We start from the raw sequence: 27706 nt of genomic DNA on the forward strand, positions 1-27706 counted from the left end.
ATTAATAATTAAACAGGCAGAATTCATGATTTGTAGGGAGAACACATTAAAAATCATATGAAGGAGAATCTGTATTTCCTTTATATTGCTTGCATTTTGTACAAGGGTGTAGGAACAGAGACATTGTACTTTTTACTGCACTTCACTTTTGATGCCTTGTCTGCCACAATCTTGATCATATGTATGTATAGAGGTGTAATCTCGGCACAGGCAATTTAACCAGTTCTGTATGTTCACAGAAGTTTGGTCCGAGGTGATCATTTCTGTAAGGGGAACTACAGTAGGCCTTGGTGACTCCAGGGGCATGCAAAGTGCATAATAGAGTACATTTCTGGCTTTAGGAGGTTTGGCTACTACTGTGCCTGTTGCATCAAGATATAAGCAAAGCTGCTTATTATACATGTTTTGCTTCAAAGCTTGGAGCTGAGGCAGGGAGTACATGTGAACAGTTAAAGGTGACATTCCTATAAACTGCACATAGTGGTGTCTTAAAGCTGTGCCTTCGGACCTTGAGTCCTGTGCTTCTTGCACAAGGGATATGTCCAAAAATGGGTTTTGATGATATCTATCCTAAAGGTTTTTCTCGCTGGATATCTTTTGAAGAACAGGAATGGATGGCACCTGCTCAAAGTTTCCTGAAAGGAGTTTTTCCTTATTGGCACTCACATTGTTTTTGGTATGGATGTGGGTTGGGGTGAATTCCCCCAGTTCTTTTCTTATTATTCTGTTTTTTCTTGTGTGCCTACGATGGGACAATGCTGTTTTGTGGTTCTCTGTACCCGAGACATGAATTTCAACAATAATCTCGTCATCGTGAGTCCCAGGATCTTCGAGAATTATCATTTGGAAGGTCCTACAGTTGGCAAACTTGCAATGTGCCTTCCCATGCCAAAATGGACCTGTTGTCTTTCTGGAACCTTGTATTTTTGTTTGATTCCTTTTGAATACTAAAATGCAGTACAAAATGGTTGACATTTTTTGGGCAAAGATGTCACACAATGTGCCTCCAAGATGTCCACTTGTACCTGTCTCTGGATCTACAGGTTTTATGTCCTCCCACTCAGCTCGTGAAAAAGGGATTTGGTAACACTCCGGAGAGCACTCGTCAGTAGAGTCTGACCCTCTAGAGACTTCAGAGCTTGATGTGTCGCTATCTGTGTCTTCTATCTTCTCATCCCTGTCACAAACCTCCTTGTCATCTATGCTGCCTTGCTTCTCTTCTATGCTGTCTTGTTTACTGGAAGATGTACGGTCTTGTTGTTTTGGACTAAATAGTCGACAGGCTGCTTTCTTACACTTTGTTGGGGGTTGAGTAGAACAATTTGGACAAAACCAAGGAGAAATCCATTCCAGATCTTCATGAGTCCATGCTCCAACACAAAATGGATGAAATGGATGAAAGTCTTTGCATTTCTTGCATTCTACATAGGGGTAATTTTTGTTGTTTGGCTGGCGGCATAGGCAGTACAGTTTATCTTGCTGCTGTGGGGGCGTATTCAGTGGTAGTGTTTCTTGAATCATGGATAAAGGAAGAGAGCACATGTGATGTAAGCGCTAACAGCCTTTGAAGTGTCCCAATATACTGAATTTATGGATGAGGCAAATAACTTTCCATTAATTACGTATATTGGGACACCTCAAAGGCTGTGATCCTACTTATCGCACAGTTAAGCAAGAAGCAAACAAATTTATTCTGAGAAAAAGGAAAATCTCATAAAGAAATAAATATTTTTAACGAAAATATGCTGCCCACATGGAGATTACAATAAATCACTAACAGATAATGTTTTATACAACTTTACCAAAGGTGTCAATAATTCAGGAGGGTATTGTATATACAGTCAATGCTTGAATTCCGACTTCACAACATCGGAATCAACTGTAAATAAGCTAACTGCCCACTATTAGCACTGTCAGGATCAAAGAAAGTAGTAGGGTACAACATGTTGAACTAGTTGGATTCATTGTTAAATTTAACTGCTTGTTTCCTTTGCATGCTAATAAGCAGAGGTGCAAATAATTCTGGAGGGTACTGTCATGGCTCAAACAGAGAGTAGTAATCAAGGATCTTTGGCTAAACCATCGTTTACCATGGTTGTTATAGTTGCCATTTACAGAGCATTAATATGGAATGGTGATTAATGGTGATATTTTTTACCAGATCTACTTCATAGGTGTCCCGTTACTCAGAATTAATAGCCACCCTACCAGCCAAGAAATGAGTATGTCTTCTCTCTGGGTAATAATGACTGAAAATGAATATTTTCAGCACACTCTGAGTCAATAAAAATGATTTTTCACAATGATTGTTTTACATTAGCAAGACTGGACAAATAAAGTGATCTGAGTCACTAGTTCGCCAATCGGTATGCTTGCTATAGAGTTTATAACACCTGGTAGCTGGCCTTGGTCCTGCAATGCTTAAAGCAGAGCTACAGAGTGATGTTGACTAACACCCCCCTGTGGATAAAGGGAACATCAGTATAGAACTAGTAGTTAAATCAAAGTCCTTTTAGGCAAGTCCTTCCATTCGGCAGCCACATTGCTACGCATTTTGGGCAGAACTGTGCGTGCACAAGGCTTCATGACACAAACCTTGCTCCAGCGGCGCGATAGCAACACATTATTGGAACGATATATTCACATGTTGACTTTTGGCCGCGGAAGTGGCAGGATATGTGTAGACTACTGCCATAATGGCATTAGTAACTAAACCCTATGCATTTCTATTTTTGAGTACTGTGTATCCTCATTAGAAAATATCTGGTTAAATGGAGGAGTAGGGGGAGGAGGACAGATCATTCATAACGCTGGCCTGTGTGACGTAGGGATAAGGAGGCAGGTTTAAATATCCTAGAAGACGGAGCGGTGACTTCAGTGCTGTCAATGAAATATGGGCTCCTCCTGGACTTTGTTTAGATAACATTTGATAAAAATTAATACATAATATTAGGCCTTCAAACAGGCAACAGGCACTTTAGGAGTAGCAAGACAACAATATGTAACTTTTTTTACTTTTTTGCATGTCTTTAAAGAAAAGGTTGAATTGAATTTTTCAGCTACATGGTTACTCCATGACAGAAAGCAGTGTTTGCATCTCGCAAACTAAAGACACCAACCTCAAATTCAGTTTTTCGTCGTCTTCTTCGTCTGTGACGATGACGTGTATCATTTCTTCAATGAAACCTTTGGGTAGTCCCTCTTCCTCTACATCTTCTTGATGTGAGGTCTTTGGAGAAATATTGTGCAATTGTGAATATCAGTAAATGTATTGACAAAAGGCAGTATTTACAACATCTCACAAAAGGACACGCCTCTTCAACATTGCGTGGAAGTCTGGGACAGTGCCAAATGAGTGGCAGACCGGGGTGGTGGTTCCGCTGTTCAAAAAGGGGGACCAGAGGGTGTGTGCGAATTACAGGGGTATCACACTTCTCAGCCTCCCTGAGGTAAAGTCTACTCTAAGGCGCTGGAAAGGAGGGTTCGGCCGATAGTCAAAGCTTGGGTTGAAGAGGAACAATGAGGATTCCGTCCTGGTTGTGGAACAATGGACCAGATCTGCACTCTCGCAAGGATCTTGGAGGGAGCCTGGGAGTATGCCCATCCGGTCTACATGTGTTTTGTGGATCTGGAGAATGTGTATGACCGGGTCCCCCGGGAGATACTGTGGGAGGTGCTGCGGGAGTATGGGGTGAGGGGGTCCCTTCTCAGGGCCATCCAATCTCTGTATGGCCAAAGTGAGAGCTGCGTCCGGAGTCAGACTCGTTTCAGGTGATGGTTGGCCTCCGCCAGGGCTGCGCTTTGTCACCAGTCCTGTTTGTAATTTATGGACAGGATATCGAGACGTAGGCGGGGAGGGGTTGCAGTTCAGTGGGCTGGGGATTTCATCGCTGCTCTTTGCAGATGATGTGGTTCTGATGGCATCATCGGCCTGTGACCTTCAGCACTCACTGGATCGGTTCGCAGACAAATGTGAAGCGGCTGGGATGAGGATCAGCACCTCTAAATCTGAGGCCATGGTTCTCAGCAGGAAACTGATGGAGTGCCTACTCCAGGTAGGGAATGAATCCTTATCCCAAGTGAAATAGTTGAAATACCTTGGGGTCTTGTTCGCGAGTGAGGGGACAATGGAGCGGGAGATTGGTCGGAGAATCGGTACAGCGGGTGCGGTATTACATTCAATTTATCGCACCATTGTGACGAAAAGAGAGCTGAGCCGGAAGGCAAAGCTCTCGATCTACCGGTCAGTTTTCGTTCCTACCCTCACCTATGGTCATGAAGGCTGGGTCATGACCGAAAGAACAAGATCCAGGGTACAAGCGGCCGAAAGGTTTCCTCAGGAGGGTGGCTGGCGTCTCCCTTAGAGATAGGGTGAGAAGCTCAGTCATCCGTGAGGAGCTCGGAGTAGAGCCACTGCTCCTTCGCGTCGAAAGGAGCCAGTTGAGGTGGTTCGGGCATCTGGTAAGGATGCCCCCTGGGGAGGTGTTCCAGGCACGTCCAGCTGGGAGGAGGCCTCGGGGAAGACCCAGGACTAGGTGGAGGGATTATATCTCCAACCTGGCCTGGGAACGCCTCGGGATCCCCCAGTCGGATCTGGTTAATGTTGCTCGGGAAAGGGAAGTTTGGGGTCCCCTGCTGGAGCTGCTCCCCCCGCGACCCGACACCGGATAAGCGGACGAAGATTGATGGATGGATGATTACATTACTACAACAGTTCAAAATTCTAACAGGCTAATACTCTATATTCAAATACCTACCGATTAATGTGTTTAACACCAAGAAGCCATAGATGCATAGTGCAAAATATTACGCTATGACTATTGTAGGCCAATAACGTAACTGTTCAAATATTAGCTTAATATTCACAAAGAAAGTTACTGCCACATATTGTGGTAAAAATATAGACTAATGCTCATGTAGGTCTATGGTATAATGTTGATAAACAAATTGAGACTAAGTATTTTTTATCGGCCCCAGACAGTTTTTGCTCCTATTTCTGACCAAAAATGCCTCGCTAGAAAGTAAAGGTGGTCAAACTGTTGATTTTTAAGATGACATATCTCCATAATTCCAAGGTAGATATGGACATGTTGGGCATCATTGGAAAGGTGAGGAGCTCTACTATGTACATCAGGTGACACATTCAACGGGAAACCACATTTAGCCGTTAGGGGCAGTGCAAATTCAGGAATTGTTGCAATAAAATAGTCAAAATTCAGATTTTTTAGCTGGATTTTCTCCAAAATTCCACAGTAGATATAGACATGTTGGGCATCACAGGAAAGATGAAGAGCTTTAGTATGTGAATCAGGTGACATATTCAACAGGAAACCATATTTGGCTCCTAGGGGGCAGTGCAAAGTCAGGAATTGTTGCAATAAATGGTCAAAACTTTTATTTTTGAGCTGGATTTTCTCCACAATTCCACAGTAGATATGGACATATTCGGCATGCTTTTAAAGGTGAGGAGCTGAAGTATGTGAATCAGGTGAAACATTCATTGGGAAATCATATTTGGCCATTTGGGGGCAGTGCAAAGTCAGAAATTGTGGGTGGGGCTAAACGTTTGACTCCACCCACTTGCCAAATAGCAATTGGCAGAGCCATTTCTTTATCACTCTGGAAATTGGTCTAAAGGGAAAACACAGGAGTTCAAGCTGACCGGAGATCTTTTCCCGCGAGTGAGGTTTGCTTTTCCCGTTGCTTTTCCCGCTGCATTTCTTTTATTAGACCTGAACGCTATGCCAAAGCTGGCACTAATGCCATCTCCATTTGGAATTTCTTCACATATTGTAGAAAAGTAACCAGGCAGCTACAATATAATTAAACTTAAATCTGTATGAAGCATTAGTTAATATTATCTAATGTATGGTATGATTAACGCTAATGATGAAATAGTGTTGATATAATTATGATTGTACTGTAGATGAGAACATGCAGCTAATGGTAAAATTACCATGATCTGTAATTATCACCATTACACATTAATCAAACTAGTTTGAGTTTGACTGTAAGCAAAAAACACATAAACTCAACTAAAAGATTCTCACTGTTATAAGATAAATGGAGGCAGAACATATTAGCATTTAACTTGACATTAAAATAGGAATTTTAACACTAAAATGTAATAACTGCAGAACTCACTTTGCGGAAAAATTGTTCACGTAATTAAAGCTGCTTTTTAAGAGATTTTAGCAAGGTTAAATTTTCAGAACAGGGTTAAAATGATCACTTAAAAGTGTATTTCATGTCAGTAGGGGAGAATCTCACATATGTACCAACATCACTTGTAGTTAAACAAATCGAGCCCTGATTAAAGTGTACAGTGTAGAACAAAATGACACCTGTAGCAATGCAGGAACACACATAAAATTAGACTTCTAAATGAATCTATTGCCCCAATGCATGGTGGGATGGTTCTCAACACACCTCATATAAATCCAATCACATGATGAGCCAATCATAGGAATGCTGCTCATGGTTTCTGGCTTCAGCTCTTGTGCTTTCTTTCTTCGCAGTTTTTTCTCAGATAGTTGTGGCACCTGGATTGTGGCTGCACCTGCTGCTGTGGTCTTGCTTGATGCCCACTGCTACTACTATTATTATTACTATTATTAGTCATAATTCTATTATCATTATTGCTATTATTTTTGCTACCGTTCATTTAATTATAGTATACCCACTGCTATAATTATTATTAGTCATAGTTCTATTATATTATAGGTAATAATATTATTGTTTAAAGAAAGTTTTTCCTCCCCGCCGTCCTACCAAGTTACATGAGCAATTGCTCAGGTAATTAGTTCATCATTTCTTTATTAGATTTTAGCCCATTCACAACACCTTTGGGATGAACTATAATATCGACTGTGAGCCAGGCCTTATCACCCAAAATCAGTTTTGGACCTCAGTAATGCTCTTGTGTCTAAATCCAAACCAAATCACTACAGCAAGGTTCGAAAATAATATTCTGATTTGTCAGATATATATCACAATTTAGAAATGTGTCCATGCACTCTGAAGCTTAATAGGGGACATGAACTTGTTGCTTTTAGTCTAAGGATGTCAGATATCTATCAAGGTTAGTGGCAATAGAGCCATTGGAATATCAGCCTGTTCTGCAATGGATTATTTGTGTATAATAAGAGAGATTTTGCCAATAACCTGTTGATAAAACAAATATGAATGTTTTTGTTACATGTTTATTTAACAAAAGTACTCATACTGTATAACATACAGTAAACTGCAATACCATCTGCCAGTGTGCAACATTACCAGGCTCAGTTTTGAGTATATCTTGAGATGCAAAATTAAGCATATGTTTCAGTACTGGAATAGATCAAAAAACAAAACATGTACAATAAAAATGATGTGTTGTAAATGAGAGTACATGCATATTTCAACTCATTTTCCAATCCTGACAGCTGGTCTTTCAAATGCTAGTCAGTGGTTTGGTAAAGGTATGGGACAGACAATCGTGATAGGACTGAACACAGATTTGAGACGATTTTTGGGGCGGGAGGATTGGATGAGTTTCGGTGAATGGCTGATCAAAGCTATAAGAATCTACATATGAATCAATATATAATCAATTGATGCATATGCTAAAAAACTTTTCCCCTTATCCACCCCGTCTGTGATTCTCATGACAGTTCATGTGTAATCTTGGATTTGACATTACAAGCTTTCTTGATGTGCATTTACCTTTAATGCCTTTTCATCCCCACCTCCCCACCACCACCACCACAATCACTCCTTGCTCTCATGTTTTGTTGAGTTCTGAGCAACAGTTATGTATGAAATACTTGATTTAATCCATTTCCCCTTTCCCCATCAGTCGTTGCCTTCCTCCTCATCTCCTTTGCTGCCTTTGCTGAGGCGCTGGAAGCAATGGACTGTGGAAGCAAGGAAGAAGCTGGCCACGATGGCCGCTACTGAGACAGAGATACCGGAGAAGATGACGATCAGGTAGTCAGTGAGGGTGAGGGTACCACGGCACTTCTGAAAACTGTCTTCAGAGAGTAAACTCAGGGGAACACGACGCCCATCCATAGGAAGAGAGCACTCTATCCCCTCCATACCTGGGAAGAGAGACAACAAGTGAACCAGCTGACAGACACAGAGACACTAAACTTTCTTAAAGTCACGCCTGTATCAACAGCCCCATTTACAAGTGTAAGTGGTTGTTCAGGCCAAATAGAGCAATGGGCACAATGGGTGGGGTGCCCCAGTGGCCTTATGGTTAAAGTTGGATTCCCCTTCATTGTGACAATGTTGAGGTAAACAGCAGAACTATGTTGTTCAATTACAAAGTAATTACTAGGAATGTTCACTTGCACGTTTGATTGAACACAATGATGTGCCAGGTGAGCTTGCATTGCTTTGTTACAAAAGTTGAGATATGTTCAACTTTTTTCCCCCAGATGTCCCTGTATTTATTGCCAGGGCCCTCTTAGGAGTAGGCTTAGTAGGGTGCTGGGGTGCTGTGTTCTCATTGAAATGAATAAGAAGGCTACATTTTGGGGGTAATGAACAAAACATGACCTTCCTTCACATGTACACAATGTGAATTGATGGAAATATGTAGACTTTGCTTTTTTTTTAAATAGAATATAGGTCTTTCTCACAGAAAACATTCTGACTTATCATAATAGTAAAAACACAGGTATTACTTACAGCACTATGGCTCTGTTATTTATATATATATATATATATATATATATATATATATATTTTTTTTTTATTGTCATTCATACTGGTCTATCTACAAGGCAGGTGCACAGCAGAACCAAATCATGTCACATCTGGCTCACGAATGTAATGAAAAAACAGTGGTAGAAACCAAGGGTTTAACCTGGAAATGACCCGATCTGAAAGAATCAACACCTTTATAACACAGTTTTTCTCCATTGTTCAGATCCGTTGGAAATGTGGGTGGTACAGATTCAATCATGAGCTGTTATCAAAGATATTTTATCAATATTAATAAAGTTATCAATATTGATATATTGATAACTTTATAAAATTTAAAATAACTAGTGCAGTGCCCATTATAAATGTGCCTGTTTGCTTGGAATGGGCCGATTGCTTGGCCTGTGGTATTGCTTGGCCTGTGGTATTGCTGCTTGTAGAATTCATCAAAACCAAATTGTACCCCAAAATTACTCACAAAAGGACCCCAAACCATGCAACTCCCCTGTATACCCTACTACTAACTTACTGATTTACCTGACAGAGAACGTTGCAGATTCAGGGTTAATTCTGCGTTAATCACCACCAAAACCAGACTGTTTGTGTGTGTGTGTGTGTGTGTGTGTGTGTGTGTGTGTGTGTGTGTGTGTGTGTGTGTGTGTGTGTGTGTGTGTGTGTGTGCAGAGAGAGAGAGAAAGAGAAAGACACAGTGTTGTCTCGTGTTGTATTAGGGGTTCAAGCCCGAGGCGGTTCTACTAACTTACTGATTTTACCTGACAGAGAACACTAAATATCACAATGAAAATGTGGAGTAATCAGACATTAACGTCATGGACTCATGGCAGTGCACTACCCACCCGGCCCATTTTGAGAGCTAAACAGCACATATGCATTAATCACCACCAGAACCAGACTGTTTGTGTGTGTGCGTATCTGTGTGCACAGAGAGAAAGAGAGAGAGAGAGAGAGAGAGAGAGAGAGAGAGAGAGAGAGAGAGAGAGAGAGACGGTGTTGTATCATGTAGTATGAGCGACTCAAGTTAATTTAAAGAGTCGGGTGAAAGAGCCGAGTGAGTCACGACTCAAACAGGTTTAGTGCTCAGTCAGTGTGCATGCAGTGTGAGAGGGGAAGTTGCCAGCGGCTAGAGCGGCAAAAGCCAATATGTGCTTCTTTTACCGATATATATTTAACAATATCTTTAGCATTTCTAATCCAAACAACATCAAACTTGGCACTGCACATAGAAAACTTCTCTTTAAAGTATAATATAATGTATTTGACTTCAGCAATATTGACCAATAATCAATAATTCTTCAATCAATGAAACATCTACAATCCTGCTACAAAAAAAAAAAAAAGGGGGGGGGGGGGGGGGGAAAAAAAAAAAAAAAAAAAAAAAAAAAAAAAAAAAAAAAAAAAAAAAAAAAAAAAAAAAAAAAAAAAAAAAAAAAAAAAAAAAAAAAAAAAAAAAAAGAGTAAAGAGTGACTTAGGTAGAAGAAGATGACCATAAGACCAAGTGGGTAATTAGGCCACACAAGATCCAAGATGGCGTGAGAGTTGAGGCTCTTTGGAATTTTAGCACAAAGGCACAAAATGGCTACCTGTGACACCGAAATTATGTTTGTGTGTTATTTTAGTGGTCAAAGAGGGGACAAAAAGCACATGAGAAGAAGTAAATACAAAGCTTAGCACTAGTATACTTAGCTTAGTATATTGCAATGCATTGTGGATCCAAAATAATTACAGTAGCTGACAGCATTTTTCCACGGTAACATATTCTTAAATTACAAGCAAGTTGCGTTCTGTGTAAATGATGCATATACAGTTTAATCCTGTTAGTACTGTGTTGCACAAGGCGGTTTCAAAGAGGAGCATCTGACAAGTGAAGAAGAGGAGCAACAGTTGCAGCGCTCTACATTTCCATAATGTAACTTTAATCTAAATCTAATGTTAAGTGATAACGATGTGCTACAACGTTAGACATCGTTAGCTAACGTTAAATTAACGCATAGGCCTATGTGTGTTTTGTAACACACCAGACCACCTCACCGCCATTGCACGTTGGCTTTTTGTGAGAGCAATGTTATTTGTGTGAGCGACTGTAACTTCACATTATTTTAGCTAAGTCACGTTATAGACAGATTTGAAATTCAGCACAAGCTCAGTTTGCATATTTTCTTTAGAAAACATTCAGTGAAGCTAAAGGTAGCTAACGTTAATTCGTTAATATTAACCCTATCTCCCGAAATATGGGGACTGCCCCATCTGTATTCTGAATAGTTAAAAAAATATTCTATTGAACCGAAAGCCCATAACGTTAGTCTGACGTCCCGGTACCCTGAAAACAAAAGCCAACTGCTTTGAATGCCCGTTGTTGCGAAAACACGGTAAGTCCAGTGACTTTCCAGACTCCCTTGAGATATTGCTCAATTTAACAGATGCATCATAATATAATGCATAAATCATAGCGTAAATCATAATGTTTGACTTTATATGACTCTTTAAGAAAAACTTCGACAGCTCTTCTGCAAAAATTAAGTTACATAACGTTAGACAAGGTGGGATTTTGATTTTGGGATAACGGGACGTTGGACTACAGGCTTTTCGGTCCAGTCGGAAGTTTTTTAAATGGATTAAACTCTGAATTTCAGCTGGTTACTTTAGTGGGGGAATCTTTAAATGCAAGTTCTACCTTTTCAGAGTTTTGGACATGATTATCATGCTGTTCCAGGCAACCCTTGGTTTCCATTCATCTGCGCATCATATGAAAATCAATGAGAAGACACTTGAAATGTGTATGAGTTGTGTAATCCATCACAGTAAGGATAAAGTAAGCATTGTCAGTGTCACTGCTAAGTAATGCAGTTTGAGTGCATATCGATTTACAATACCTCATTCCAATAATGTGATACAACTCAAGCAAAATTGAAGAGTCTGCTAATTGATTTACATAAAATAAAGAAATGAATGGAAAACAATGGCTGTCTGGAACAATGGAAAAGTAGAAAATGAAAGGGCCCCTCCACCAATTGTACATGTAAAGCTCAGTTTTCTTTGAACATGGTCTCTTTTATTTTCAAAAATAACAAGCAAAAGAAATACAATACACACTTGAAATAGTCAAATCAAGTTCCTGTCCATACAAACAACCCAAATGGTTCCCAAGTGCCCCCCACCCACATGTACTGGACCCCGACAACTTTCCATGTATCCAGACATACTCAGATATGAGTCTGCAGATTCATACAAATATAATTCAAATATCTAAGTAAATAAAAGAAAAAGACAACATCAATAAATAATAATAAAAAAATTATATATATATATATATATATATATATAAAAAAAAAAAAAAGCAGAGATAGGTTGAGTCCAACCCGTTCTCATTCCAAACTCGTAAAATAAGTACGTTGCTGTCAGCGTCTGATGCAACGAAAAAGACGCCCTTCAGCGTGTTTGTGTAACGCACCGGGGAGAGCCGCAATTAGATAGGATTTAGCGAGTAGTATGTAAGGAAGAATCACTGCGTGAGGAGATTGGTTGGGGTGGTGGATGGGTCAAACACAGGACTTTCACCCAGGAGACCCGGGTTTGCGTCCCGCTTGTCATGCTTGCTTCTTTCCTCCCGCGTGTCACGGAACCGTACGCCCACCCACAACCCTTTCCTAAACCCAACCGTCCGACCAAGCGCGTCAAAAGGGACAGCAATAGTGCCGACCAAGCACGTTTACTTGAAACGCTAAAGGAGACTTTTAGCGTCAATAAGAACGAGAAAGGCTCCTGATCAAACGTCCTTATTTTACGAGTTTGGTGTGAGAATGTGTTGTTGAGTCATTGTGGATATTATTAGACATTAGCTCATGTTATACTAGACATTCATTAACGTTGGCTGCGGAGTTCTGAGTTCCACAACCTTATTGGAATGGGACGCTAATCTAACATTATTTGTTGTGCAATTTTGCATGATCTAGCTACAGGTGCAGAGGGAAACCACAATCAGTGAGCGCCACAGTTGAAGGCAACAGTGATGACTATCACCTACACACAACGGTGAAGACGATTTTCAGGTAACGTTAAAACATTTGCAATTTACGTGATTGCGTAAATCAAGTATTGTATTAAGTCATTTTTTGATTTATACTCCTCTAGATATTTCATAAGGTAACTTCTTACCTGTAAATAGTTAAACCAATGTGTTTGTTCTAGATCATATTTGGAGGCTGTCATTTCATATGAATTTATTGAGTATTTTGTGAGTAGTTGAGAGTATGTCACTAGCCCTTTACTAGCCCAGTAATCTAAGATTTTATCAGTTCTGTTTGGAATAAAATCTGGGTCATGCACCATTTCCCTGAAGAGTATACATTCACCATTTATTTTTAGGCTTTTGCATCTACATTTCCAGTATGTTACAGTATTTAAGATACATTGGCTATTCTTACTGATATTGATACCCAGATATTTTATTGTATTTGTATCCCATTTAAGTTAGTATTCATCTTTCAATGCTTGGCTAACTTGTTTTCCTATTGTTAAAGCTTCACATTTGTTGTTATTTAATTTGTATTCTGAGACATTCCATATTCTTCATTTGTTTTCATCAGTTTATGCAGAAGATTGTGCCGTCCGGTGACTTTCCCGCGCAGAAACTCAAGTGAAGATAATTACGTCTTCTGAAGAGTCCATCATGTTTTTTTAATCCTCCAGGTCCTCCTTGGCTACTAGCAACTGCGTCGAGGAGGGGTGGGGGGATGGGAGGGTTGTGTATGTGGTGTTTAGCACGATTCTGATTAGTGTAAAGAAATGCCAATAAACCAGAGCACGATTTCCTCCCATCCCCGAATGCTATGTGGAGTAGCCAGACCCTCCTTCAGCGCGCTTTGGAGGAGGGTTTAGCAAAGCGAGACTATGTAGATAGAGCTGCACGGAGCCGTGGTGCGGCTGGAAAATAGCCTCAGGAAGGAACTTGTTTTGGTGGAACATTTGTACGTTCAAAAGTTGTTTTAGTCGTTGCAACAGAAAACTCTGATTGGACAGATAGTCTAGCTAACTGTCTGGATTTACCCTGCAGAGATCTGAGGAGCAGTTAACCATAGTCCTCACAAATCCACCGGAGTTTAAAATTCCAACAAAAAGAAAGAGGAAGGGGACGGAAATCCGGTCGAAAAAAAGGACATGGCGGAATTTCCTGTGGCACCGTAGCAATCCCAGAAGTGGAAGGTTGAGGATATAGCCTAATTAGAAAATAAGAGAACAACTTAATATCACAAAAAAAATGGTAAGTTATAAGAGGGCTTGAAATTAAACATATTTTTTCATTAGGAATGACCTATATTCATATTCAAAATTCAAAATTGAGGACTTTGAGCGACAGATGGGCTCTACTGCTTTCTAGTCTCTACTGACCACAATCAGACAGACAGACAAATACTGTATGTGCTGTGATGGCCCATAAGTCCTTTCCAAATCAGCTTTAGACTACCAAACTTCTGTCAAATAGCCAAGCCGTAATATGTGGCCCAGTAATTATTTAGCCATGTTCAAGTAAGAGTTAATATTGACAAGTGGTTAATTCATATTGATACATAGTTAATATTTTTGGAATGTATTACCATAATTACTACTACCACTATTTACTATGCAAATGCTGGCTGGTTCATGTGATTTCCAACACTTGCGTTGCTGTGTATTGTGTTATGTGGTTTTTGGTGGAACAGTTCAGAGAGACGGACCGAACTGTTCCACCTGTTCCACCAGTTTCTTTCCCCAAGCGGTCACTCAGAAATAGCCCCCACCCTCCCACTGAACAAAGTCAACCACCACTGTTCTGCTCATCTACCTCATGTCTATTTCAATCCTACAATTACAATATTGTTATTAATATATTACCATTGCACTGATCGGCCTTGCACTGTATTCATATTTATATCCTAAAATCTCAGTCTATTGACCGATATTGCACTATTCCTTCCCTCTCTTTTGTATATTTTTTGTAAAATTGTAAATTCTATTGTATTGTTATACACTATTTTTGTATTATTATACACTATTTTTTATATTCTTACCGTCATCTCTGTACTTTGAGAGTCAAATTCCTTGTTTGTCTATGCAAACCTGGCCAATAAAGCTGATTCTGATTCTGATTCTGATAAACCCAGACCCTTTCTCTTTTTCTTCTCAGTAACAAAAACAGCTACCACTGATCATGTATCACTGGACATATAATATAATACAAACAGCAACATAAGTGTTGGACATCAAATGAAGAAGCCAACATTTACCAAAGTACTAGTCTCGTGTCTTTGTTTCGCCCTTTTGTGATCTCTGCGTTGTGTTCTGGCGACAGATGAGGCAGGAGCAGGCGCGTAGGCAGTAATGGGCCAGGGCGGCACTGGCCCGCCCACTTTACTCACTGGCCCATCCAGCCAAGTTTGATCAAAATACGTTTTGTTATGAAAAATATTCAAATGTATGAAAAAAAAAAAGAAATAATAACAGAATTAGCTAGTTGTGTGTGTTTAATGTGTATTTTCTTCTGATTAAAACCAAACTGTTAAACCATACAAACAATTAGATAAAACGCCTTCGGAACGTATAAGTGGTTTCTATGGTAACAACAGGCAGACTCTCCAGGCTGCCTTCAGCAGCTAACGTTAAGCCTGGTTCACACGGGACGATTTTAAAATTGTCGGCCGATTTTCCAATCCTGAGAGACCCCACACACGGTGATAAAAAATCACGGGTCTAACAGTTTTGGTCGTACAGTGTGTGGTGCTCAGCACACGGCAAAATCAACACATCACACACGAACCTATTTGATTCCCGAGCATTCCCAGGTCAGATGGGAAATCTCGCAAAATCCCTCGAGATCAAACGTAACTTCAGAGTAAACAATCATTGCGTATGAAGAGGATGCAGTGGCGATAGTTTGTAGTGTGTTTTTAACTGAAAAGAAACGTTATCAAAAGAAAAGGCGATGGTCAAAGAAGACAACGCGAGCATGGACTATACTTGCTACATCATGATATGGAGGTGATTTAGCTTCTGCTAGCTGTCCCCCGGCAGACCCCGAGCAGCCGGGCGAGTGGGTGACTGTCCGAGGGAAGCGTAGCGTTAGATCTAGACCAGGGAGTGCACATGATGACGGTCGCTCTAAACCGGAGCGTCTTCGCCTCTCTAACAGTTTCTCCCTACTCAGCGATACACCCGCTGAGAAGCCAGTTCTGGTTATTGGGAGCTCTATACTGCGATATGTGAAGCCAGCGGCCCGGCGGCTACAGTAGGCCTACCTACGGTCATATGTGTCCCCGCGGGGGCGGGCCGGGCGATATAGAAACCCATCTAAAGCTGCTGGCAAAAAAGAACCGTAAATACAGTAAGATCATACTTCACGTAGGTGGTAATGGTCGTAAATCGGAGATCACTAAAATGAATGTTGAGTCACTTTGTGCATACGCAAAGACAATGTCGGACTCAGTAGTTTTCTCTGGACCCCTGCCAAACCTGACCAATGATGAAATCCTTCCACCGCTGGTTGTCGGGGTGGTGCCCAGCTAATGATGTGGGCTATGTGAATAACTGGAGGGCGTTCTGGGGAAAGCCTGGTCTGATTGAGAGAGACGGCATTCATCCCACCTGGGACGGTGCCGCTCTCATATCAAAAAATCTGAACGAGTTTATCAGACATAAACCATGACAACCCAAGTTTGATATTAGTAATCAGAGGTGCAGTGCTACGCGCCCCTCTGTGCTTCCGTTGGAGCAGTCGCCCACTCATAGTCTAATAAGCACGGTGTCTGTCCCCCGGCTCAGATCGGTTAAATCAAAGGTAAACAAAAGATGCGCTATACTTAACAACCTAATTGGAATTAAAACTACTGCAATAGAACAAAATAGGAAAATTAGATGTGGACTATTAAATATTAGATCTCTGTCTTCTAAAGCAGTACTGGTAAACGAGTTGATATCAGACAATAAAATTGATTTATTTTGTCTTACTGAAACCTGGCTGGGCCATGAAGACTATGTTAGTCTAAATGAAGCCACTCCTCCCAGCCATATTAATACTCAAATTCCTAGAGGCTCAGGCCGAGGAGGGGGAGTTGCAGCCATCTTTGATGCAAGCCTGCTAATTACTCCTAAACCTAAATTACATTATAACTCATTTGAAAGTCTTGTTCTTAATCTTCAACATCCAAAATGGAAAACATTACAGCCAATTATTTCGTTTGTTATTTACAGGGCTCCAGGTCCGTATTCTGAATTTTTATCTGAATTCTCAGAGTTTTTATCATGTTTAGTCCTTAAATCAGACCAAGTACTTCTTGTAGGTGATTTTAATATCCATGTGGACGTTGACAATGACAGCCTTAGTACTGCTTTCAACTCATTACTGGATTCAATCGGTTTCAGTCAGAGTGTGCACAAGGCGACGCACTGTTTTAACCACACCCTCGACCTTGTGCTGGCATATGGTATTGAAATTGAGGATTTAATAATATTTTCGCAGAATTCAGTATTATCAGATCATTCGTTAATCACTTTCGAATTCTTACTACCTGATTATATTAAATTAGATAAAAGCTCCTACACCAGATGCTTATCTGACAGTGCTATAGCTAAATTTAAAGAAGATATTCCAACAGCATTCGACTCTATGTCATGCCTTAACATAACAGAGGACCTGTATGTTAACCTCAGTCCCTCTCAAATTGATGCATTTGTAGACGGTGTTACGACATAGCCTCACCGACCTTAGACTCCGTTGCTCCCCTGAAAAAGAAGATGATGAAGCAAAGGAAACTAGCACCTTGGTATAACTCCCAAACTCGCAAATTAAAACAAATCTCGCGAAACCTCGAATGTAAGTGGTGTTCCACCAAGGTGGAAGAATCTCGTTTGGATTGGCAAGAAAGTCTCAAAACCTATAGGAAGGCCCTAAGAAAGGCCAGATCAGACTATTACTCATCACTAATAGAAGAAAACAAGAACAACCCAAGGTTTCTTTTCAGCACTGTCGCCAGGCTGACAGATAGCCACAGCTCTACTGAGCCATCTATTCCTCTAGCTCTGAGTAGTGATGACTTCATGAGCTTCTTCAATGATAAAATTACAACAATTAGAGATAAAATTCATCACCTTTTACACTCAACTTCTAACGGTTCACCTTTAAACGCATAGAGTCGTTAGAAAATAAAGACGGTCTCGACATATACTTAGACTGCTTTTATCCTATAGATCTTCAACAATTATTGTTAAAGATATCCTCAGCTAAGCCATCTACCTGTCTCTTGGACCCCATCCCACGAGACTACTCAAAGAAGCATTACCTGTGGTTAACACCTCATTACTAGATATGATCAATATGTCTCTATTAACAGGTTATGTACCACAGTCATTTAAAGTAGCTGTGATAAAACCTCTTCTGAAAAAACCCACCCTGGATCCTGAGGTCTTAGCAAACTATAGACCTATATCTAACCTTCCTTTTCTATCCAAGATCCTTGAGAAGGTGGTTGCTAATCAGTTATGTGATTTTCTACATAGCAACAGTTTATTTGATGACTTTCAATCAGGATTTAGAAAGAATCATAGCACAGAGACGGCACTGGTGAAAATTACTAACGACCTTTTAACTGCTGCAGACAAAGGTCTTGTCTCCATTCTTGTTTTACTAGATCTTAGTGCTGCATTTGACACAATTGACCATTCAATCCTGTTACAGAGATTGGAACACTTGGTAGGCATTAAAGGAATTGCTCTGAGTTGGTTTAGGTCCTATTTCTCTGATCGATCTCAATTTGTGAATGTTAATGATAAATCCTCCAAGTACACGCTAAAGTTAGCCATGGGGTTCCTCAAGGCTCAGTGCTTGGACCAATTCTATTCTCCTTATATATGCTTCCTCTAGGCAATATTATTAGAAAACACTCAATTAACTTTCACTGTTATGCGGATGACACCCAATTATACTTGTCAATCAAACCAGGACGAAACCAGTCAGCTAGCAAAATTTCAAGAGTGCATTAAGGATATAAAATCCTGGATGACCTATAATTTTCTGATGTTAAACCCTAACAAAACTGAAGTTATTGTGCTGGGCCCTAAACACCTCCGAACTTCATTATCTAGAGATATAGCTACTCTGGATGGTGTTGCCCTGGCCTCCAGCACCACTGTTAGAAATTTAGGAGTTATCTTTGATCAGGATATATCCTTTAATGCCAATCTAAAACAAACCTCAAGAACAGCCTTTTTTCATCTTTGTAACATTGCCAAAATTAGGAATATCCTGTCTCAAAACGACGCTGAAAAACTAGTCCATGCATTTGTTACTTCCAGGCTGGACTATTGTAATTCCCTACTGTCAGGTTGCTCAAATAAGTCTCTTAAGACTCTCCAGCTGATCCAGAATGCTGCAGCGCGTGTTCTCACAAGAACTAAGAAAAGAGATCATATTTCTCCTGTATTAGCTTCTCTGCATTGGCTTCCTGTTGAATCCAGGATTGAGTTTAAAGTCCTTCTCTTGACCTACAAAGCTCTAAATGGTCTAGCACCATCATATCTAGAAGAGCTCCCTAATACCCTATTGTCCTACTAGAGCACTGGCGCCTCCCAGAATGCAGAGTTACTGGTGGTACCTAGAGTCTCTAAAAGTAGAATGGGAGCTAGAGCCTTCAGTTATCAGGCTCCTCTCCTATGGAACCAGCTCCCGATCTGGGTTCGGGGGCAGAAACTGTCACCTCATTCAAGAATGAACTTAAAACTCTCCTATTTGATAAAGCTTATAGTTAGGAGTGAGGAGTTGCAGTGTTCACCTAACTGGCCCAACTGCTTCTCTTCATAATTGTTAGATTAATAATACATAAACAAATAGGGAGGCAGGCCAGCCAAGCCAGATCCGGCGGGGGAGAGTTCTAAGCCCGAAAAAGCTACCTCTCCTTATGACCTGTCTCTCTTAGTTACCTGTTATAGTTACGCTGTTATAGTCCTAGACTGCCGGGGACTTCCTTCCTTTGACACACTGAGCTGCTCTCTCCTCTCCCTTTCTATTACTGTTTCTATTACTGTTACTATTACTATTACTATTTGTGTGCAGCCCGTCCCAGAAATGCTTGTTACTAATCCTAGCTTCTGGGGAGTTTACTCCCCGGAGTCCTTATGCTTTTTTTTTCCCCCAGCGTATTTCCTTGGAGAACGTTGGCACCAAGACCCTGGTTGCAGCTGTCGCCGTGGTCCTGCTGCACTCCCTGCTGAGCTCAGCGATGCCCTGCAATGTCATGCTGCGTCCTGCTGAACCCTGCAGCTTCCCGCTACATCCAGTCACTGTTCCATTATTAATGTGACTACTATCGCCACTGTTCATCACACCCCCACCCGGCTCGTCAGAACCGCTACCAAGAGCCTGGGTCTGTCCGAGGTTTCTTCCCAAGAGGGTGTTTTTCCTCGCCACTGTCGCACTGCTTGCTCTTGAGGGAATTACTGGAATTGTTGGAATTGTTGGGGCTTTGTAAATTATAGAGTGTGGTCTAGACCTACTCTATCTGTAAAGTGTCTCGAGATAACTTATGTTATGATTTGATACTATAAATAAAATTGAATTGAATTGAATTGAATTGAATTTGTTTTTTCTCATAGAAATGTCATTAGGTATTACACAGATTAATAAACGTTCATATATTCGTTTCCATGTACTCTGGTGGACTGCAGTTGTGGATGTAGTTATGCCCATCGACTTTATTTATTTTACACAGGCTGCGTGCTCGTTTGGGGACACCACACACGAGGAGAAATCGGGCCAAATAAATCCAACATGTTGGATATCCCCGATTTGAGATCGGAGCGGTCCCGATGTCCTTCCGAGCAGACGAGAGCAGTCTTAACACACCACACACGGCAGGAATATCTGATCAGATTATTTTACGATAATCCGAGCATCCTTAAGATTGTCGGGAGGGGTGAATCGGGGCTAAAATCGGCCTAATTATCCTGCCGTCTGTACCAGGCTTTAGCTAGCTGGCTTTTTAGACAACTTACCATGGATGTGTTAAGCAATGTACTGTTAAAAGTTACCGCGACAACAATGGCATCTCTTTAAAGTGGTATGGACAGTTTTCGTGGATGGAATACAGTGAAAATAAGGACGCGTTTTTCTGCAGCATGTGCAGACATTTCCCCAGCAGAGCTGACAGCCCATCAGCGAGACAGGAGTGTGTTTGAGTGCCACATGGCCCTCACAGAGGTAAAATTAAGTCAAACGTCTTTCCTGCTTCTTGTGTTATTAATTAAGTAACCTAACCTAGTAGCTAACCTTCATATTTAGTAAGAAATGATGAACACTGATGATGGCTTCTATCTGAAACACGTTTGTGTTTTGCCCACATAAGATAACTTATCTGTGAGGGACGTAGGCTAGTTTTTAGTTTTCTTTGAACCTGTCACTGCAGTGGACTTGATACACTGTCTAAGATTTGCTGACCTTTCATTATATCTTTCATAATTTAAACAATGCTAGGCTGGAAGTTTTCATTCTTTGATTTTCTTTTACTGCTGATAGCCATTTGCTGCTCATGATCTGACCATAGTCGTGAAGCAACAATGCTGTTGCATTGTTACATGTGTGATTTCTGTCTGATGTAGGCTATTCTATGTCATGCAGTATGTAAATGCCTTCTCTGCTGTGTGCTGTGTGGGTTCATGTTTAGTTGCCACTTTGTGCAATAAAATGGTTAATTTTATAATATTTTATTTTTGGCTGTGCAGAGCCAATGCTGCTGGTTCTGCCGGTGCAAATATATTTTAGCCTGAATATGTTACAATCTACAGGTTTTTATCTATATTGTTGTGTACAAACTTTTTAGACTTTAGACTTTTGTTGGTGGAGCATGTTGTAGACAGTACTGCTATTGCCGTTGTAATGCAGTATGTTGGAAAGTAAAATCGTTGTTTTTTAGTCCTTTTTGCTACTTCGTCTTTTTGAAAATGGCCCACTTACTTTTGTACTGGCCCGCCCAAAATACTATTTCTGCCTATGCCACTGGGCAGGAGACAGTGCTGTATTTTCGATGCTTTAATCTGTGTATTCTGTAGTTTTAACAAAAAGGACAGGACATACCTTGTGTGGTCGCCACTGTACATCTGTTTAGATCCTCTGACAAAAGAGCAGAATGAATGAGGTTAACAAGGTACGACGGAGTCGTCTTTTACTGTTACTCTATTCTACTGACAGGCTTACTTTGCAACGTCCTTAGCAGCAGCCTTAGCAACGGTCTTAGCTTGCTAGCGTTAGCCATCTATCTAATTACAGAACAAATTGAAAAACTTTAGATGGCGCATTCAAACCACTGTATAAATCACACAGGACAAATCAGACATTACATTTAACAGAATACATTAGCGTTCAAATTACAATTAATATATTTTATAAACTTTTATTAACGGAGCTTGACGAATCCATAACCTACCTCCAGTCATATCAGTCTCTGACCGGAGCGAGCACGTACCTTCGTCATCACGCTGACCACGTCCACATACACAGTCGCACTCGAAAAACACACAGGTAGGAGGTAAAATCCCCGAATTAAAAGCTTTAATGGAAATGAGAGGATATTTTGGTGAAATACATATGACTGTCTACATCACCTGTTACACTCGCATGTCCAGCTCTATCTCCACAGCGCTGTGGAGTCAGGTCTGACTACACCACAGATGCATTCTGGGATGGGAGAAAAAAAACCACTAAACTAATCACAATCATCTTGGGCGGCGCTAATCTCCGGACGCAGCGGCGGTGGTTCTGCTACATGGTCTCAGGAAGGAACTTGTTTTGGTGGAACATTTGCACCCCGCAAAAGAAAATGCCACATACAATATTAAATTAAGTTAACTGTTGACACAATACAGTAACGTGAGCTATTTAAACTAGCTGGGTACATGGTTAAACCTCATTGGCTCTTACCTAATCATGGTAAGAAATTCTTAAAATATTAACTACAGTATCAATATAAATTAACCACTTTTCAATAAACTAGTTAAATGTTGCATTAACATCAAAAACATCAACACAGCCTATAATTGCAGCCTCTATATTTGCCACTGTTCATCGTGTAATTCCATTATACCCACTGCTATAATTATTATAATTATCATTATTATTGATTATTATCATAGTCATATTTCTTTATCTTTATCTCTCTCTCTCTCTCTCTCTCAACTGGTCGCATCACCCACCAAGAGTCAGGTTTCTGTCTGTTTAAAGGAAGTTTTTCTTTGCCATTATCACTCCAAATACTTGCTCTTGGGAGAAATTGTGTCTCTGTAAATGATAGAGTAGGTCTAGACCACACTCTATCTGTAAAGTGTCCTGAAATAACTCCTGTTATCATTTGACACTATATATAAAGTTGAATTGAATTTAACTGAATTTAACGAACCCCCTTAATGCACCTATAGAAATCCAGCTCCACACATGCCAGAATTAATCCACAAATTTGAAACTGCAGGAGGTATTATTGTTATATTCTATTTTAACAAAAAGGCTAAACATCAAATTTAGTAAGTATTTTAGATGTGTTCGTTATAGTCTCTGCACGCTATGGTGAATCAACATTCCTTTTCTAAATCTGGAAATATAAAACCAAGTAGTGTGTTTTGGTACCAATGCATTGTAACACCTGGAAAACATTTTGGCCACTGCGTAGAGGGAAGCTCTTCCATTTTATTCTGATTCCTCTGTAGCCCTGCTGTACCCAGGAGTCACTGGACATTATTGTCAAGTGTGTATATGTGTGTGTGTTCGTGTATGTGTGAGTCACTGTAAGACCAGAAGGGGTTTTCCACATAAAAAGGAACTCAGTGACCTCATGGTGATATTGTAGTCACGTGGCGCTAGAACAGGCAGCCAGACTCATGCTCACACAGACACACACACACACACACACACACACACACACACACACACACACACACACACACACACACACACACACACACACGTGCACATACAGAGAGGGACACATATAGGACAATATGAAAGCAAAATAGGGTTAGGGTTAAAAAATACAAACATGTAGACATTAGTACATGAGCCACTGAACACAACCACTGACATATTTATAATGGTATTTGAACAAAGCACACACAAGCATAAGAACACATGTTTATTCACTGAAATGGGCACCATGTGCACAACAAAAAACACAGACATAGAGGCACAAAAGTGTGCATCCACAAACACATGTACAGATGTACACATGCAGAATTACTTGTTTAATGGAATGTGAAAATGTGTGAATTCAAATGCACAAATGCATACAGTATATGGCAGACAGACACACAGGAGGATTACATGAACAGAGATAGGTGGGCACATGTTGACAGGAACACAACACTGCAATACAGAGACAGGCACATATAGCCAGACACATAAGTATACACACACACACAGGTGCATATACACAAACAGACATCATTCTGAATGTAGCGAGGACCACAGATGCAAAATGACTGCAAGACAACGTCCTCTCACAGTGGCTCCGCACACATTCCAAGAAACGTCCATGTTCATTTGCTCAATTTCAATTTTTTTTCTATTCCATTTACATGAATGTGTGTGTGTGTATATAATGTCCTTTTGTTGTGAGTAAGGAGTCTAGACAGGGTTAGCTAGTGTCAGTATGGTGTCACGGCATCAGATGTGCTGTAGTGCTGAATAAAGTTCTGCTTCACCGTTGGCCTACTGATGCAAACAGAAGGGGATTGTGTTTACGGTATATAGGTTGCCTTGTAACACATTCTTATTTAAAACTCAAGAACCATGAAGGCAGTTAAAAACCAACAGACCTCGTAATTTCCACTTTGTCACTGTATTGAAGTAGTTCATTGTTATTTAAGTGACTGAAAAAGTGACTGGGGTATTGGGGTATTACTGTATGTGCAGGTGTCAAGATAATGTATGTATATTTAAGTGTTATCAGTCGTTCATTAACATTTACTGACCTATTGTACTGTAGTGTACAGGTTTAAGGTACTTTGCTTGTTTATGTAAATGTTATGCTACTTTATACGCTTACACTTTTTATTCCAATAGCTAGACTTATTTGGCAGCTACAGTTACTAGTTACTTTGCAGATTCAGATTTTGCAGAACAAATATGAACATGTCAAATATGACATAATGTTAAACAATAAATGACCCTTCAGCATATAAAATATTTAACAGTTCATACACAAAATTCTGACAACAATGCTAAAGCCAGTATTTTCTCCTTTAGAAATTTCTGTTTGTGTTTTGGCCTGTGTGTTGGTATCCACTGCCCAGTTTGACAGCCAGGCCACGTTGCCAGATATACCTGTAAAAACATAAACCCTACAGCTGTAGTACAGCCACGGAAGCTGCAAACAAACAACAGGATCAACGCAAATAGAGTCATTCTACCCGCCCTAAAAAACCTCAGTTTTTCTAAACAGTTGCGTGACCAGAGACGTAACAAACCCCGGGTAAATTTTGGCTTAGAGCCCAATAGGACTCAGAGTTGGCTAATTTCCTCCTGAACAGGTAAGCATTGGCTTCAGGCTAATTCATCACGGCTACAAGGGACGGGCATTTTATGTTATTTCAACATTTGTGTACTCACATTGAATTATATAGAGTACTCAAGTTAATTACTCGCAAAGACAATTGAGACACAGCCAGTAAAGTGATCCCGACTGGTCCTGGCTAACGCCGCCAAGCTAACATGCCATAAATGGAGGACCAGGCAAGCGGGCCACGGCCGCCATCTTGGATAACAGTCATGACCAGTCGAACGACGTGCAATCAGTAACCAGTGACATAGCTCAAACACAGCGTTCGTGATTCGACTGGTCATGACTGTTATCCAAGATGGCGGCCGCATGTAAACAGTAACGCCACTGTCTTTATAATCTATCTTTGTAATAAACTGTCTGTACACTTACAAAGTTCTCAATGCTTCGGTTTGCATGTAGGGACCGTCATGATGCTACCGAGTCAGTGTGATGCTATTTTGAGCCTTGTTAGTGGTTACAAATAGTGATTTTCCCTGTGCCCCGAAAGCTAGCGTTAGCAGCTAAACACCGGTTTGCGGTAGCTAGTTTCAAGCTAGAGGCACATTCGATTAGCGTGAAAACAGATCCCAGACATCGGTACACGTATGTTATTAACCCCTAGGTTCATTTTGCGCCACAATTTTTTAGGTTGGGTCCAGTAGTATGCAAGATTAGCTGCAGACACACACACACACACACACACACACACACTGTGCATATACAGACAGGGACACATATAGGACAATATGAAGAAAAATATCATATACTGTATTTGTGAGTATCAGTGTTTCTGCACAGTTTTGATTTGTTTTGATAATACAACTTTAGTTAACCGTGGTATACAACTTACAAAGACTGTGAGCAATATTCTTCTAAAAAAAATAAGAGAAACCAGAGCCCGAAATGACCTGTGGTGAACATGATAATCATGGTGATACAGTCACAGTTAACTAGTGCAGACTTAGACTCATGTCTGCAACATGGCATCATTTCTCCGTCCAGAGAAAGTAAGAGCTTTGGCTCTTTTTGTTTTCAGTCTTTTGTTTTTTTGCCTTGACCTGGAAGAATTACACTTTTCTAAATATTTGAATTCTCAATATATTTCATTTTTATGTAATACATGTATTTTAGTCATCTACTATGTCTGGCATTGAAACTGAACAATCAAATGTTATGACTAAATGTATCATGGGGGAAGGATTGGATTCCCTCTGCTCTGCTCTGCTCTGCCATGGGTCAAAGACTGCAAGTCTGTACTTTAAGCAGCTTATGTCTTACCCTTTGGGAGTTTGTGGCGGTTCTCTGTCAGCCATACAAACAGTTTGGAAAAGTGGCAGTTGCAAAGCCAGGGGTTGCCATCCAGACGCAGCATCCGGAGGGAGGGCAGTGATTCCAGGACCATGACGTCCAGGGCTGTGAGACCATTCCTCTCCAGCTCCAGCTCCCTCAAAGAAGTCAGCCCCGTGAAAGCGTCCCTGCCTACCATGTTTAGGTAGGGGTTGTTCCCCAGTCGTAGTTTAATCAGACTCCTGGACTCCCCAAATGTTCCCGAGGAGATTTCCGTCAGGTTGTTGTTCCCCAGGTCCAAGAAGACTAATCTAGAGGAGGTGCTCAGGGTACCTGGCTCCAGCTGGGAGAGGGAGTTATTCCTCAGGTCCAGGTAGACCAGATCGCTGTAGAGGACCAAGAAGTCGGAAGGGATCCAGGGAATCCAGTTGTTGGAGAGCAGGAGACGGCGAACACCCAGAGGGATGGGGTCTGGGACTCTGGTAAGACCTCGGTTGGTGCAGTTCACAGTGTGGTGGTCTGGACACAAACAGCTGGATGGACAGATGTGGCCTCGCGTAAGCAAGGTCGAGGAGATCAAGGCAAGGAAAGGCTGCAGCCAGTTAATGCATGGTATCATTGTCGAGGGGGCGGCAACATTAACTAGGAGATTGGGGGGGGAGGGGGTCTCAGCATGGGGTGAGAAGGAAGGTCAGGGAGACGGACAGATAGAAAGGTGAAGATCACAGGAGGGGGAGGGGAAGGAAAGGCCGGCCGATGTAGGTTCAGCGTGGCGCTGGCATCCTGTTGTGCTCTCTGCACCGCAACGCGAGAAGAACCCGAAAAGCCATGGAGTAGCCGGGGAGCTTTGTATTCCAGGAGATCATGTAAAAAGCAGTCTGGATCAAATAGCAGCCTGCTGGCTTTGAGGTAAGAGAGGGGAGGAGCAAAAGAGAGAGTGTGCAAGAGAACGGGAAGGGGGGGGTTGATGTGAAAGGGGAGAGGATTAACACTGATGTAAATAGAGGCGAGGGTGTGTGTGTGTGTGTGTGTGTGTGTGTGTGTGTGTGTGTGTGTGTGTGTGTGTGTGTGTGTGTGTGTGTGTGTGTGTGTGTGTGTGTGTAGACTAGCAGGGACAGCCCTCCCTGCTTCATTAGTCAGCTCCTGAGGTAAAGCCCTGTCA

At 41.0% G+C, this 27706-nt stretch overlaps 1 protein-coding gene across 1 annotated transcript; it reads right to left on the reverse strand.

The window, feature by feature from the left end:
* Nucleotides 1-7637: 7637 nt before the first annotated feature.
* Nucleotides 7638-27496, reverse strand: lrrc38a (leucine rich repeat containing 38a). Its single transcript, XM_039801121.1, has 2 exons — nt 26536-27496; nt 7638-8081 (listed from the first exon to the last, which is right to left on the reverse strand). The coding sequence occupies exons 1-2, from the start codon at nt 27161-27163 to the stop codon at nt 7834-7836; spliced, it is 876 nt and encodes a 291-aa protein (XP_039657055.1). The 5' UTR covers nt 27164-27496; the 3' UTR covers nt 7638-7833.
* Between the last annotated feature and the right edge of the window lie 210 nt (nt 27497-27706).

The sequence above is a fragment of the Perca fluviatilis genome, chromosome 5 (assembly GCF_010015445.1).
Source record: "Perca fluviatilis chromosome 5, GENO_Pfluv_1.0, whole genome shotgun sequence".
In the NCBI taxonomy this organism is placed as follows: Eukaryota; Metazoa; Chordata; class Actinopteri; order Perciformes; family Percidae; genus Perca; species Perca fluviatilis.